Genomic DNA, 17,039 nt, shown 5'->3' on the forward strand with positions numbered 1-17,039 from the left:
TTCTTATATCATTGAAATTGCACTCTCTCACTCACACACACACACACACACACACACACACACACACACACACACACACACACACACACACACACACACACACACACACACACACACACACACACACACACACACACACGTAAGCAACACACATTCATACACGCACACTAACGTATATACACACACATACAATACAATCAATATGATCACGATCAAACACAATCACACATGTGACATATATGCAGTTTGTTATTTGCATGCAATTGTGTTAATTTGCTGACGTGATCAGAAATCACATCAGCAACAACAGCAGGCTGCCTATGAAAAAAATTTCGTCAAGATCCTTCATCCTTCTTTTTAATTTTCCTTCCAACTTTAATCATAAGCCAAAATGGTTAAACTACTCTCTCTCTCTCTCTCTCTCTCACACACACACACACACACACTCATACACAAACAAACACACATACACACAAAATTAATTGTTGTTAAGCATGGTAGAAGTGATACCTTTAATTCACACATTTACAATTCATTTATAAATGGTGGTCTGTCAAATTGATTGATTGATTATATGATTGACTTGTTTAAGAAATGTTTAAGAGAGAGAGAGAGAGAGAGAGAGAGAGAGAGAAAGAGAGAGAAAGAGAGAAGGGAGAGAAAGACTGTTTTTATTTTATCATCACGTAAGCCATCGGAATCACTTTATAAAAACCAAATTAAAACCTAAATGCATTTTTAATTTTAACAACAATAAAAAAAAATTAATGAATACGTAAATAAACAAATAAGTAAATAATAAAATACACACAAAACCGTTCAAATGGCTAAATAATTGATAAAAACCGCTTAAATGGTTAACTAACATTATTATCAAATAAACAACCTAGATCAACAGACTCGTCGGCACGCTGACAATAAAAGTAACAACAACGACAACAATGGTAATAATAACAACAATATAATAATAATAACAATAATAATAACGATAATGATTAACGTTACATCTGAGTAACATTATACACCAATTGGCTACCAATTTCAAAAAGTTCGGAATTTCCATGCGTTATAAATAACTTTGGGGAGTTCCCCATCTCGATTTTGAAGTTGCTATCTTTTGGAATTTCCACAAGGCCTTTCATTGGTTGGTCGATAGTTGGGATCTTCCTAATGTCAAGGTCAGATTCGTAACGGTACAACTTCACGTTGCTAAATGCTTGAAAAGGAAATTATTCCATTGTTTTATTGTATTAGAATATAATCATTTTATATTCTTGTAAAATATTACTTTCAAAATGATTGAACAATTGGAACAATTTCAAAATTTAATTCAAAACGTCATTTCCTCTATAACTCGTTTCAATGAAACTGATGTTACAGGCAAACTATTCTTATTACTACCGTTAAATTTCATAACGAAAGGTTATCCTACTCAATGCACTGTCCTTGGTGGGCTTGCAAATCTTAGCCAATCGCGAGCATGCAGAAGAGCACGAGTCACCTTCATAAAATTCGAAGGTCATTTCAAACAGGCCATTGAATGGCTGGTTGTTGATCAACTTTACAGGAAAGCATGACTGTGGGAGGGGATAATAATAACAATACTAATAAAAAAAATTATTATTGTAATAATTATGATAATTATTATCATAATTTATTCTACAGGCTTAATGATAAATGACAATAAACTCAACGACAAGATATCGTAATTGTAAAGCGGAAAACATAACAAATTAATAATAAAAACCAGAAATGAAAGTGAAAGTGAAAAATTAAAAAGGGAAATTTTCGATTTTCCAACCTCAGTTCTGTAGGTGATGAATGGCTTTCCAGGAGAGCACTCATCTTTAACTTTGTCATCAGCGCTATCGGTAGTTCGAATGTCAAGGCCTTTCAACTTCATGAATATGCAAATTATTCAAATTAACCACTGAATATTATCAACAACACAAGAAAGCTCTCGTGAACCATAATATCTTTATATCATTATTTTAAACAGCTAAATAGTTGAGTGGTTAGATAAAGCACCTCTAGTGTGTTGATGAGATAGTTGATGTTTTCTTTAAGGACGTCTACCTCATCAAAATCCAAGGTCAAGTTCAAGGCCTTTGCTCCTTGGGTTTGAACATTCTCCTGTGTAAATATATACTTACATACATATACATATTATATACGTATCTATCTATCTATCTATCTATCTATCTATCTATCTATCCATCCATCCATCCATCCATCCATCCATCCATCCATCCATCCATCCATCCATCCATCCATCCATCCATCCATCCATCCATCCATCCATCCATCCATCCATCCATCCATCCATCCATCCATCTATCAATCGATCTATCTATCTCACAATCAATCAAACAACCAACCTTGACGAGGACGACAAATGGCATGATCTTCTTTGAGAACTTCTTCAGAAGGTCTTCCTTCATCAACTCCTGAGACACTAATTTGTTATCTGGAAACTCACCTGATTTCTAATTGTTGCCGTTGTCAATCAATCAATCAATCAATCAATCAATCAATCAATCAATCAATCAATCAATCAATCAATCAATCAATCAATCAATCAATCAATCAATCAATCAATCAATCAATCAATTAATCAATCAATCAATCAATCAATCAATCAACCAACCAACCAACCAACCAATAAACCATTCATCTAATCATTTAAAAAACGAACCTCATAGAGTGACTTGAGCTTGGTGAGAACGAGATTCTGCCATGGTGGATAACTCTTGGCAACCCATATTGTGGCGTGGGTGGGTTTGGAAACTTGCAGCTGCTGTTGCTGCTGCTGTTGCTGCTGCTGTTGCTGCTGCTTTGAAGGAGTCTGGTGAGGTAACGACGAACGACACGATATAAATACTTGCCATCCAGTTAAATGACCAACCAACCAAACCAACAACAGACCAACCAACCAACCGATCAACCAACCACCCAGCTAGCAATTCAACCGACTACCTTTTTGGCATGCTGTTGTAGATAGGCCTTCATCCGGATCCTGAACTCGTGGGCAGCATCGACGAGGTATTGAGAGGATCTGATCAGAACTTCATCGACAGCCTCACTCGTCGCCGGCCACAGTGCATTCACTACGTAACCCTCCTAATTAGTGATGTAATTAAAATTGGAAATGTAATGAGGATGTAATTGGGGATGTAATTAAGATTAGAAATGTAATGAGGATGTAATTGGAGATGTAATTAAAAATAGAAATGTAATGAGGATGTAATTGGAGATGTAATTAAAATTAGAAATGTAATGAGGATGTAATTGGGGATGTAATACGGATTCGGATAGATGGGCGAAAAACGATGGGTAGCTTAATAATAAATCACACGACACACACACACACAGCAAACAAACGCACACAAACACACACACACACACACACACATACAAACAAGCAACACACCTACCCTTCCAATTAATCTCCAGATATATTCACAGAGGTGGGGGCAGATTGGTGAAAAGATGATAGCCTGCCTCTCAATAAACAGAAACACAAGATCCTCCCTCATCTGCTGGCTTTCCATCTCCCTGTATTTGTCTCTTAGAGCCTTTTTTGAAGAAAAAAAACAAATATAAAATTATCAATTTTATTTAAAATAAATTAAATAATCTGAACTATCTTCACTCGAGCGCTAAGTTATAAACATTTAATTTAAATGAATGTGTTAGCGTGTGTGGGCGTGTATGTATGTGCGTGTATGTGTGTGCGTGTTACACTTCCTACCTCTAAACCAACTAATCATACTACACTTAGAACGGAGCAAACGATGTGTTGTGATAACAATAAAAAAAAAATAAAAGAATGAAATTAGTAGAAACTTGAAATTCAAAGAAACCAGTCCTCAGTGCTTCCTTGAACATCATCTTCTCATAATTTAACTTTGTCTTGTTTATCGCGTTCTCCATATCGCTGCAATCGTTTGGTTAATTTTTATTTACTTTATTTATATACACACACACACGCACGCAAGCATGCACACACACACAGAAACACAGAAACACACACACAGGCACACACACACACACAAACACACAGAGAGGCAAGATTACCACCACTAACCAAATAAAAACTCTATCGCAAAAGGTGTCGCCATCTTTCCTGAGTGACGCGCGCTGATCCAACATCTCCTTGGTCCACTCCAAGAAGGTGTACAGCCTCAAAATGCCGGCGTCTGCCATAGCCTCAACGAAATTCGCATCTTCAACACTGTCCCCGGCATCGGCCAATGAAAGACGCATTCCTATACAGTGATGGAGAACAGGATGATTAGGAAGATGACGATGATGATGTAGTGATGACGATGATGACTGTGATGATGATGTGATGATGACGATGTGATGATGACGATGATGATGGTGATGTATTGATACGATGATGATGGTGGTGACGTAATAATATGGTGAAGAACGCTAAATTACGAACCATCAGCTGAAAACTTGTTGACAGCTTGTGACAACGTTAAGAAATTACCAGTGGACTTTGACATCTGTAAAATATTACAGCGCAATTTAAATAATATTTAATCACATTATTCGAATAACAGCATTATTAATGTTATTATAAGCGAGTGGGGTGCAACTAAAAACCAACTTTTTCTGAATTCAACAGCAGATGACCATTTGCTCTGATAGCCTGAGGCCATCTTGATCTACAATGAAAAAAAGACAATTCTAAGCAATATTGTTTGAAAATTTTTCCAAAAATCTGGAAGGTTAAATCTAAATATTTTATTCATCATTTTCATTGTGCAGATATTGTAAATAACTTGTAAAATAATTCGCAAGACACACATAGATTACAGATTCTCTCTCTCTCTCTCTCTCTCTCACGCACACACACACACACACACACACACATACAAACAACACACAAATGGCCAACTTGTCATTAGGCCACATAGCCACATGACTATACAAATAGTAAGTGAGATGGTTTGGGACCAAATCTTTGCCAGATGTTCTCAGATCAACTGGATACCAATACTGAAATTCCCGCTTCAATTTCAGAAGTAAATCTTTGGGGATTTCCGATTTTTTAGGAATGGGCGCTTCTTTGAAGAAAATATAATCCCAGACTTCTAAAGTCATCTGCTCAGGTCTGCATAGAATATAAATTTGTCGAATGAATCTTATGCAATCTCTATTAAATTAGGCATCAATTCATCACACCATAAAACAACGTACATAACTATTTAACATACAAAAACAAGCAAGCAGGCAAACAAATAAATAAGTAAGCAAGCAAAGAAAGAAATGAGCAAACAAACAAACTTGATATTGAATGGCTGCAGAGAACCATCGAGCGAGCCAGCATGCAAAATGTGACAGACAGTATAATAAGCCATGTAGATTGTTGAATCAGAGAGAGATTCTATCAGATATTGCGAGTCCCAGGGAATCTTTGTTCCTTCATTTCACCATCATGGTGACGATGGTGGCGGTGAAAATGATGATTATGAAAAAATGATGACGATGATGGTGACTGATGATAGTGACGATAGAGCTAATAATCGCAGTAAAGTTTCAACAACCAAGACAGTAACAACAAAGATATGGATGGCAATAACAAGGATAACAATGATCATTATGAAGAAGGTCTAGGGCGATAATATAAATGGTGTCAATCAATTTCAACAAAATACCAAGACTAACCTAATCCATATGACCTAGAACAAGCATGTTCGTGCAGCCAGTCGAACGAGGCCTCAAAGTTCTTGCGTACCTCCTCGCTGAACAACTCAACATCCTTCAAGTGCTCGAGCACCTGATGTTTCCATGACTCCTCCCCATACTTTAGGTACCTGGACAATTAAAAGTAAATTGAGATTAAAATTGTTATAACATACATTGAGATCATTGTAATTAGTAAATTAATTGAGATTAAAATTGTAAATTGAGATTAAAATTGTTGTAACGTTTCAAAAAATTTGAAAAATCAGTTTGAGAAATAACGTTTCAAAAATTAAAAAACCATAAACAACACAAAAGCCAGCAACAAAACAAAATTTCTAATCAACATCTGGACACCTAAATCAATTGCTAGTCAGAATGACGTAATAATAAAAATAAAACAACAACTATAATAATAATAAAACAATAATAACAATAATAATAATAATTAGTACTAGCCACTGATCGCAAAGGGCAACAACACACTCATCAGCTGATCTTGAGATGACCAATTTTTCCGGCTCCATGTATATCATTGCCTCTTTCTGTATCAATTATCATTAGGTAAAATAATATAATTAATATTATTCCACTATAATTATTAATAAACATAATTATATCATAAAATCTTATTTATATTACTTATATACACAGATTATTAGTGTATAAATCTCTGAAATTAACTAAGTGCTGATACAGAATTAAATATTTGCAATAAATTATATAATAATTATGACATAGAAATAATTATAATTATATTAAAATTTAGACCACCTTTTCTATCATAATCCTTTGAATTAGTTTCTTGACTTCTTGCACTGGCTTGCCTCTGTGCTCGCCAATGACCATCGTCTGGTACAAATTAAAAATTACATCCAACAATAACAATAATAATAATAACAACAACAATAATAATAATAACAACAATAATAATAATAAATAATAATAACGGTAGTAGGGAAAAAAATTATACAGCCAGATAGGCACCATCAAATGAGACTGTTGTAATAAAAGAGAGTAAAATAGACAGATGAATAAAATCAAACTATATATATATATATATATATATATATATATATATATAATATGAATAAATAAGTTAAAGTATAATAATAATAATTATTATTATTATTTATTTTTATTATTATTACATGTTTACCCCTTCGTAGAATCCTTTCAGATAGACTTTTTCCTTAGCTTCTGCTAACTTTTCCCGGTCATTTTGGCTCTGAATTTTGAGGTCATCGCATGCTTTTTGGGCCGACAATCGACCATACCCTGGCACATCTATAATCTCGACCTATCAGTGTATTTATATTATTTTTATTATTATTATAATCATATTTTATTATTATTATATATTATGCTAATTATATTATCGTGTGGTATATTTAGCATGTTTTCATCATTGTCATCATCTTCTTTATCATCATTCTTATCATCATCATCATCAACGTCATCGCTTACTGGTTGAAAAGGCAAGACCATTTCATCCTTTATACAATATTTTTCCCTCAGTGCCTTAAAATGCGTTAATTAATTAATTAATTAAATGTTTAACTAAATTAACAATTATTGGATAGATAATAATGATGAATGACGCGATGGTGTAATGGTAAAGTGCCTGGTACAGTTATTGCAGTGAACAACTACATGCAGTGCGTGCGTGTGATGAATTGATTCACATGCATTTACATGCACTGTGTGCTTGCTGCTGCTGATGCATCAGGAAAATATCGAAGAGAGAATTGTAATGAATGAATGAATAAATAAATGAAAATTAAATGTTACAATTATAATTACTATAATAATAATAATAATTTATTCTAATACTTTTTTATTTTTCAGATCTCTGAGAGCCGCGTAATCATCTGGTGAGTCGCTCGGAACGCTCGTCACTATGCCAGATCCTGAATTACGTTAGTGCACGTGTGTGTGTGTCTATGTTTGTGTGTGTAGTGTGTGTGTATATATATGTGTGCGTGTATGTGTATGTGTTGTGGGCGAGTGCGTGTGTGTAACCTTTTTCTTCTTTAATAGTCAGCATGGGCAGTGCATAAATGGCGCTGTAAACAGAGAGTGGCGACTTCAATTTTAGACCCATCAACGTCTGTCCAGCAGGTTTCCAGAGGGGAGAATTTAAATTTTTTGAAGTGGTTGGACGGAAAATAACGAATAGAACAAATGGAATGAAATTAAAAATTGAAAAAGTTCAACCGGAAAATTATATATAAATTATAAAAAGCAGCAATTAAACCAACCAACCAACAAAACAACTTGGATGTGTATAAAAACTAGCAAAATGTGATAAACAACAAAAATCAACACCACAAACGAACGAACGAACAAACGAACGAACGAACAAACAACAACCTACCTCGCCAACTAGTTCAGCCAACGCTTCGAACTTTCCATTCTCCTCTGTGAACCCCTTGTAAAAAAAAAATGAAAATGAAAAAATTTCGTTAAAATGTTTCAACATTGAGATTATGTTTAACCAGTAAATATAATAATAACATTATATAACAACAATATGCAAAATACAAACTACAAACAAACTAACAAACAAACACACAAACAAACAAACACACACACTCACAAACAAACACAAACAAACCTGATAACACATATTCTTCGCCGCCCTCCTTGTACAAATGAACACATCTCCACTACAGACCTTGAATGCCACATACTTTATAGTAGGGTGGATCCAACAGTTCGTCTGTCCGTACATTGTCTCTGGTCTCAGTGTTGCTGCAACGAGGTAGATGCAACCGCCACTGCCACTGCTTTTTAAACCAGAGACAATTTTCCTAAGGGTAAGGTAAATAAGTTATAATGGTAGTGTCTAAACCAAAAAAATTTACTGAGATGCTAACAAATTTGTTTTTTCTAACCGGACCAACTATATTCAACTGGTTCTTCGTGTACAAATCAACTTTTCAATTTAATTTTATGAGATTTTTAAATTTTATTTTTCTTAATTTTTCAAATTTTATGAGATAATTTCTTCAAAGCACGATCTTTCCATTGAATTCATTCTCGAAATTATTGTGCTTACATTCAGAAATAAATTATAATTTATAATTATCAAGCACCAAACCCCCACTAAGCGTTAATAAATAGAAGGATTATAGTACTGACTTGAGAGCATCAGACAAAGGTTCAAGAACTTTCATCTTGATCAGGGTATATTCTTGCGGTCCAACACCCTATCATAGTTATTATTATTATTACTACCCTTATTATCGTAATAATTTTTTTACTATTTTTAAATTTATTTTTAATGCTAGTACTAATGCCCTCATCGTCATCATTTCATTTCATCACTACTAGTGTAGCAGCTATCACCGTTCATAATGTTATAGACTTTATCATCATAATCATCATCACCATCTTCATCATCATCGTCATCACCATCATCATCATAATCATCGTTAGCACTACCACCACCATCATCATCATCGTCGTCGTCTTCATCATCACCGTCATCATCATCATTATGATAACCTCTCCAGTGCTTCTATCGTGATCCATGCATGGTTGGTTGTCTTTAGGGGAGAAGATAGTGTACCTGATTATTAACGTGATAATGTTTATCTGATGATGGTGATGTTGTTATTTACTCAAATTATCATAATCGCAATGATCGCCCTATCTCTTTTTTTCTCTTTCTCTATCTCTCTCTCTATACACACACCACACACACACACACGCCACACACACACACAGACCTCTTTCCAAATTGCAGTCTATCTCTCTCCTTCAGTCTTATATACTGCCACCTAACAAACGAGTCGTAGAATGGATTAGCTTCTGTGGTTATGAACGATCTTCGCCAGTCAATCTATAACATAGTTAATTAATATTCTTTTATTTGTTAATATATAGCCTTATATACTTTATACAAGCTTATATATGCTATATATGTGCTGTATATATGCTATATATGTGCTGTATATGAGTGCCTTTGCAGCATTTCAAAATTTGTAGCTCTCTGCAATGTTCTTAAATTTTTTAAGAATTAAGGATTGGATTGAATGACTTGTCATCAGTTATCATTTAAGAAGTTTCTCCTTTTGTGTGTGTGTGTGTGCGTGTGTGTGTGTGTGTGCGGCGTGTGTGTGTGTGTGTGCGGCGTGTGTGTGTGTGCGGCGTGTGTGTGTGTGGTGTGTCTGTGAGTGAGAGAGCATGTAATAACAAATAATAATGGAAATAATAATAATGAACAAGAAAACGACCTTTAGACCAAGAGATTTGAGGTCTTTGATAGCCAGCGGCGGGAAATACTGCATCCAGTATGAAGGGTCTGAAAAATTCCGAATCTCATCGTCAGACAGGCCCAGTGACTTCATAATTTGCCATTGGTACTTCAGTCCTTCTGTCTTTGCCGCCAGTTTACTCTGGTTTTTTTTTAATTTTTAAAATTTTAGTTTTATTGTGTTATGTTTATTTAGTTATTAAATTATTTAAATTAATTTTTAATTTCATTTTGTTACGTTTATTTATTTATTAATTTATTTAAATTAGTTTTATTTAATTGTTCATTTGGTTAATAAATTTGAATTTGCTTAAATAGATAAGCACACCACTACTATAAATTTAATTCAAAATTATTCTTACTGATCAGCAATTCAACAATTGTCTTTTTTGAAAAAGTCCCAAATTAAAAATAATAAAAATAACTGAAATTTAAAAATAAAGTGAAGATGTTACATCAACCTTTTTTCCTTTGCTTGGATCCTTGATGACAATTTCATCATTAATTTCAGCTGTAGCATTCTCAACAACTGTTGGAAAAGATGGAGGAAAGCCAAAATCTTTAATCTCCATTTTTAACTTGTCCGCACAGGCCTTTAGTTTTTTGTCAAATGAAAAATTTATAATTAAATTTGTATAATTAAATTAATAAAATTTATAATTAAAAATGGTAAAATAAATTTTATATTACATAGAAGATATATTATTAAATAAAACATATATTATTTAACACAGATATTAAAACAAAAAAAAAATAAATATAAACCTTGATTGGCATTCCAGTGCAGTGAAAACCAAATGGAAACAGACATCTCTTGTTTAGCAATCTTTGAAAACTAACTGCAAACTAGAAAAAAGTTTTTATGTTAATCTTGCAACTAAAAATTGATAAGATTTTAAAAAGAAAGATAACTAACTTCACACTTTGAGAGAGAGAATGTATGTCCCAGATGTAGCTTTCCATTCATGTAAGGATATGGAAATGTCACCATGTACTTGCTCTTTCTAAATATTTCAATAAAATTTAGTTAGAGAATCTACTAAAACTAAACTAACTAAAATTACTAAATGCTTGTTAAAATCATGAAACAAACAGGAATCACTAACCTGGCCTCCTCTGAGCCTTCCTCCGGAGCATCAGACTCGAAAACTCCATCTCTGTACCACAATTCCTGCATCTGCCTCTCGATCTCCAACAGATCATTCAACTTGGCCGTCCCTTTTCTTTGGCTTGCCATATCGATCGTTCGTTCTGCTCATCAAATTACTTCAAAAATTAAAAAAATAGTCTAATCAAAAACTGATAAATATGTAAATAAAACCAGTTAAAATAAACTGTGTGAATGATGCAATTTTATTCAATATTTAACTTTTAAAAAATGTTTACCTAAACACACGTTGGCTCAGTGTATGCCGGCATACGAAGAAAGACGCGCTGAGGCAATCGAAATAGCTAAAAATATAGGAAGGTACCTTATGGTACTTCTTTGAGGTTTGCTTGCCTGACGTCAGGTTCACATATAACAGCAAATATACATATCTTCATATATTTATACTGTTCTACAATGTTCTCTAATGCTAAATTAACGAGCAAATGATTTTTGCTTCAAGTTGTTTAAATTGTATTAACGTTTTTAACTTTCTTATTTATGAATAAAGAGAAAAAAGGCCGTTAAAGTCAAGAAATATTCGCAAAGAAATAAGATGAGTAAAAAATGCTTTCTCTATCAGAAGCAAAATTGAAATATTTCAGTTATCTTCCTTAGAAAAGGAAGTTTTCGAGTAAACATTGAGGAGTTTGATTAACGCAGACATGCCTGCGTGTATGTGCGTGTGCCTGTCTGTATAAACGAAGCGAGTGAGCAAAACTTTTTCATATAAACATTGAGGGTTGAATTTTGCGATAGGAGATAAAAATGTTTCAGCAAGATCTAATAATTACCGAATATAACTAATTAGGTTGGTTGGCGAGTGATGGGAAAGAATTTTACGATGAATTTATCCATTTATTCATCCATCATTTACTCGTTCTTTTGCTTGTCTTGTTCTTCCATTCAGCCATCCATTCAATCATTCATTCATTCATATCCTCAATCACTTTTTCACTCATTCATTCATATCCTCACTCATTTGTTCACCAACAACATCATTAGATCCATCAGCATGAACATCACTCAGAGTATCATACTTCACACAGATGACCCTGCTGTATGTATTGTGTACCTGCGTCTATATAATTTTGCTTGCGCGAGTGCATGTGATTCAATCATGCACACACATGCGCACATGCGCACACAAGCACACATCATTAATAATAACAACAAATTTATAAAAGTTAACAACAACAATAACAATAAAAATAAAAAAATATGAAAAACATACATTGGGAAAAAACAGGCAAAGCTAAGCAAGAGAGTTGTGCATACTGTATATGTGGGAATACCATAACATAACCTAATCTAATACCTATGCGTAAAAGTTGGAGGAGCATAAACAAACAACTTTTCCAACTTCATTACACACACACTCTCTCTCTCTATCTTTCTCCATTTCTCTCTTTATTTCTCTAACTTTTTTCTTACTTTTTCTCCTTCTTGTTCTCTCTCTTCCTCTCTCTCCCGCCTGGTTTTCTTTTTGTTTTTTCTCTCTTTCACTTAACATTACATCATATCTGTGCACATGTATTTTTGTATGATACGTGTAGGTGCTACTCTACTCTTCCATCCATCCATCCATCCATACATTCATTTCTGTGATGCACTTACAATTACTTGTGTACATGATATTTGTATAACGTGAACTTTATGTTCACAACATGCCTATATACCCCCAACTGTTCAACAGAACATTGCGCTATATAAATAAGTTATCTCTATGTTTCATCTCGTACAACTTTAAGTTGCACATGCATGTACACATAGACGGTTGTACACTTTACCATACAACTTACTACATTTTTGTGTACGTCTAGTTTGTATTCCAAGATTTGTGCTTGTTTGTTTGTGTTTGTGTGTGTGTGTGTGCCGTACAGAGGTGTATTCTTGTAAGTGCATGTGTTTGTTCATGTATATCTAAGTGTGTGTGTATACCAATATATATACATTTTTTCTACATCACTATGGGCGTTCAACTCATTTTTGTGTTTATACGTGTGTCTGTATGTATATTATACATACATACATACATATATATATATATATATATATATATATATATATATATATATGACGGTGATGATGACAACGTTGTTGTTGTGGATATATTTAAATGTAGTAGCGAGATTCTTTCCACAAGTTCTTCCATCAACAGCTCCTCCGAGGTTCATCATCGTCATCATCATCATCGTCATCGTCATCATCATCATTATTGTTTTGATCATCATCATCATCGTCGTTTTATTCGTTATTGGTGTAAGTGGTGATGATGATAATGTCATGATATAGATAGATGATTGTTGTATCAGCTAATGCTAGTAGTCCAGTTGCTTCTTTAGAATATTAAAATTAAGATATCTGTTAAGATATCCATTAATATAAATATAAATATACATATATATTATATAAATATATATATATATTATATATATACATTATATATATATATATATATAATTTGTGACGTTTTATTTAATAACTGCCCATTTATTGTATAATTGCTTACAAATATTTAATCTCATTAATTAACTTTCGAAGTTTGGATTAATTAAAATCTCAGATAGCTGACCAGTGCAGTACCATCCGTCCGCCAGCCAATAAAATCAACTGGCCAAACAACCAAGCGGTCAACCCACTAACCAATCGGGAAATCAATCAAGTAATTCAACAACCAATCAGCGGCGAGGATGTCATTTAACAGGTCGTCATCGGTCTTAAGAACCAGTATAAATTCGAGCGGGGGCGGAAGTGTGATGCTATTGGACGAGGGACCCGTCGTACCCCAAAAAAGTTACAACGTCTTCAGGGGCATGTCTCCCACTACTGCTAACAGAATTGAAGTTAGTGTTTTGGGAGATGATTAGTCGTGTGCTCATTGGCTGATTTTTGTTGGATGGATGAATGAAGGAATGATTGAGTGATTTTATTGAATGACTGATTGTCTAAACAGAACATAATTCCAAATAAAAGTGATCTTCTAAAAAAACATCTGCTTTCATGACGAATTTCACATGACTTATTGCTGTCATCTTTATTGTGTAGGCGCAATAAATGTCTAGAAAATCTTCAAACTCTTGCGATTTTATGAAATTAACCGTTGCAAAACAAGTTTTCAAGTATAAAACAACATGAAATAATGAATAATTACTTCATGTTTTACTCCCCAGCACACACACACACCACACACACACACCACACATAAACACATACACACACACACAAATATGCACATTCACACAGAATCGCATCAAAGAGTTGGAAGATGCTTTGGAGACGGAAAGGGAAATACATCTCAGAGTTTGTTGTTGTGGTTGTTTGTTGTTGGTGTGAAAAAAATGTGCGAAAAATAATGTATATCAAAAATTTTTTATGTGGTTGATTAAATGTACGTTATTATTTTCTGGAAACTTTTGATTATGACGGAAAAATTTGTTAACTTTAAAATAGACTTGTGAACAATGAACGTTTTATATTTTTTATGTCAATTAGAAAATTTTTCTTAAATTTTTTTATTTTTTTCACGTTACATGCTAAACAATTTTAAACATACATCTCGGAAAGTTTTTAGACGCCCGTTCTTGATCAAGATATATATAGTTTTAATATATTATATTTATCAAAATATCTATCTAGTAGTTGACGACCAAAAACAGCCTAAATATGCTAGGATCTTGATCTTTTTATCAATCCAAACACAATAACAATACAATATTCTCCATACTGGTTGTCTGAATTATGCAACCCTTGTTAAAAAAAACAACTCATATGCTTCTTATTCCTTACAGCTGAGCTCTAACAAACACCGTTTAAAAAATTTGCTAGTAAAACACAAAACAAAAATCCTCTCATAAATTATTATCACCGAAATCATTTATACATATTTTTACATACATATTTATATGGGTGAAGTACCGTACAACGAGGCAGCACAATGAGATACATGAACTTACATTGAAAACAAATAAACCAAATGAGTATTCTTTATCGAGGATAATATTTTCCGCTAGGGGAGCAGATAAATATACACGTAAACAGTTATAAATTATAGAATTACAACCGTGTATTGTATATATTTGTATAATACGAAACAAGTTACCTAATTATTTTTACACTAGCAGCCCGTGCAGTGAAATTAATTTTAAAATTCAAGCATACTTTGAATTCAAGTGAAATGTGTCTCCAGACAAACATACACAAGTGAGTCATTCTAATGATTATAAAGCAGGCTATTATCCGAAAATATTAAAATGTTGTACGTGACTTCACCATTAATTACAGGAAAAAAATGTTCAAGCAACACGAAACATTGACACATGTGTCTGGCTTTTGATATTAAATGACTTTCTATCTTTAATTAATTAATGAAAGAACTAATTGAATTAATTAATTGATTAATTAATTAATTCACAATGATGTACAATCGCACGTTCTTACAGAGTGAACGTGATTTGGCCGAAGCAAATGCTCAGTTGCTGGCAATGAATGAGAGGATTGATGAGTCCGAGAATCAACTCATCATCGAGGTGTGTGTGTTTGTGCGTGTATGTGTTTGTGCGTGTATGTGTTTGTGCGTGTGTGTGTGTGTGCATTTATTGAGTTGTTAACATGATAACTGTTTAATATTTTTTAGTATTATTATTTCAACATTATTTCAGGAGTTAAGAATTTGTTGATTTTGTGTATTACATTTAATGGATTTTTGTGAGAATGTTTCATGTATCAATGAACATTTCACAGATTTTTTCAAAGATTTTCCTAAATTTTTTAGCTTTCTACCTCATTCTCTTTTTAATTTTTATTTCAAATTGTGTATATTTTTTAAAAAACTGTAAAAGAAACCACCACCTTCTTCCTCCTCCAGATTGACAACGGCAAAAAGAAAGACCAGGAACTAGCGAAGGTACGCAAGGAGCTCGAGCTGTTGAGTTTGCAACACGAAAGTGAACTCGCCAACCACAAAAAGAGGCAGCAGGAACTTCTCAACGAACTCAACGAACAACTCGAGAAGTTGAGCAAAGCCAAATCAAAGTATCGTACGAGCGCGCAAAACTAAATTAACAAAACCAGCGTTATTTTAATTTGTGTTAATATTTTAATGACATAGAGAAGAAACAGTAAGGTTACCTTGAACAACTTTGCACTCCCACACAGGTCAGAGAAAGACAAGCAGCAAATAACAATTGAGATTGAAGCTCTGAGCAGCACTCTAGACGGTGTCACCAAAGCAAAGGTAAAGCATTTTTCACACAGAACAAATTAACATGTAAACGAACGCACATTAATGGACATAAAATTATAAATTTTTAGAAATCATAAACTAAGTATTTGACATCAACTTCATCGTCGATGTTACATCTCTTTAGAATCACGCCGAATCGAAATTGGAAGCCTCGGAAGATCAGTTGAGGAAGTATCGGGCCCAAGTTGAAGACTTGAACAGAATGCTTGGGGAACTGAGAGCCGATCGAGATAAGTTGAGCCACGACAATGCGGACCTTCAAAAGCAGTTGAGAGACCTAGAGATGAATTCAGGATCGTACCAGAAAAGTAGAGCTCAACTGCAGAACCAACTCGATGATGTGAAATCGCAACTCGAGGAGCAAACGAGGGTTCGTTACATTTGAAGACATTTTAAGGAAGTTGTCGCTAAAAAATAATTATTATTACAACATTCGTCGCAATGAAACGTTTAAACATCTGTAGTGTATCATTATCTATAAACTTTCACGTTCGTAATTAAATGTAATTTTATTTGAAGAACTACCATCAGTTGGAAGTTCAGTTGGGCAGTTTGCAACTAGACTACGATAAAATTCTAGGACAATTGGAGGAAGAAGCCGATGCAGCCAACACGTTGAGGCCACAGAATCAAAAATTGCTGGCTGATCTGGCTCACTTGAAAGGGAAATATGACAAGGATGTCCTGGC

General features: G+C 33.8%; 1 protein-coding gene across 1 annotated transcript; it reads right to left on the minus strand.

Moving 5' to 3' along the window:
- Positions 1-1,403: 1,403 nt before the first annotated feature.
- Positions 1,404-11,195, minus strand: HELRODRAFT_157396 (hypothetical protein; the record flags this gene model as incomplete). Its single annotated transcript, XM_009023707.1, has 30 exons — positions 1,404-1,577; positions 1,802-1,897; positions 2,029-2,133; positions 2,379-2,486; positions 2,696-2,845; positions 2,977-3,120; positions 3,435-3,575; positions 3,847-3,937; positions 4,088-4,268; positions 4,451-4,514; positions 4,619-4,676; positions 4,910-5,125; positions 5,299-5,434; positions 5,680-5,828; positions 6,160-6,242; positions 6,472-6,549; positions 6,857-6,997; positions 7,165-7,218; positions 7,531-7,607; positions 7,720-7,807; positions 8,075-8,128; positions 8,315-8,486; positions 8,842-8,909; positions 9,208-9,271; positions 9,432-9,544; positions 9,939-10,100; positions 10,420-10,551; positions 10,724-10,804; positions 10,875-10,962; positions 11,065-11,195. 30 exons carry the CDS (start codon positions 11,193-11,195, stop codon positions 1,404-1,406), a joined length of 3,399 nt encoding a protein of 1,132 aa, XP_009021955.1.
- Between the last annotated feature and the right edge of the window lie 5,844 nt (positions 11,196-17,039).

Source organism: Helobdella robusta, assembly GCF_000326865.2.
Source record: "Helobdella robusta unplaced genomic scaffold HELROscaffold_37, whole genome shotgun sequence".
NCBI classification, from domain to species: Eukaryota; Metazoa; Annelida; class Clitellata; order Rhynchobdellida; family Glossiphoniidae; genus Helobdella; species Helobdella robusta.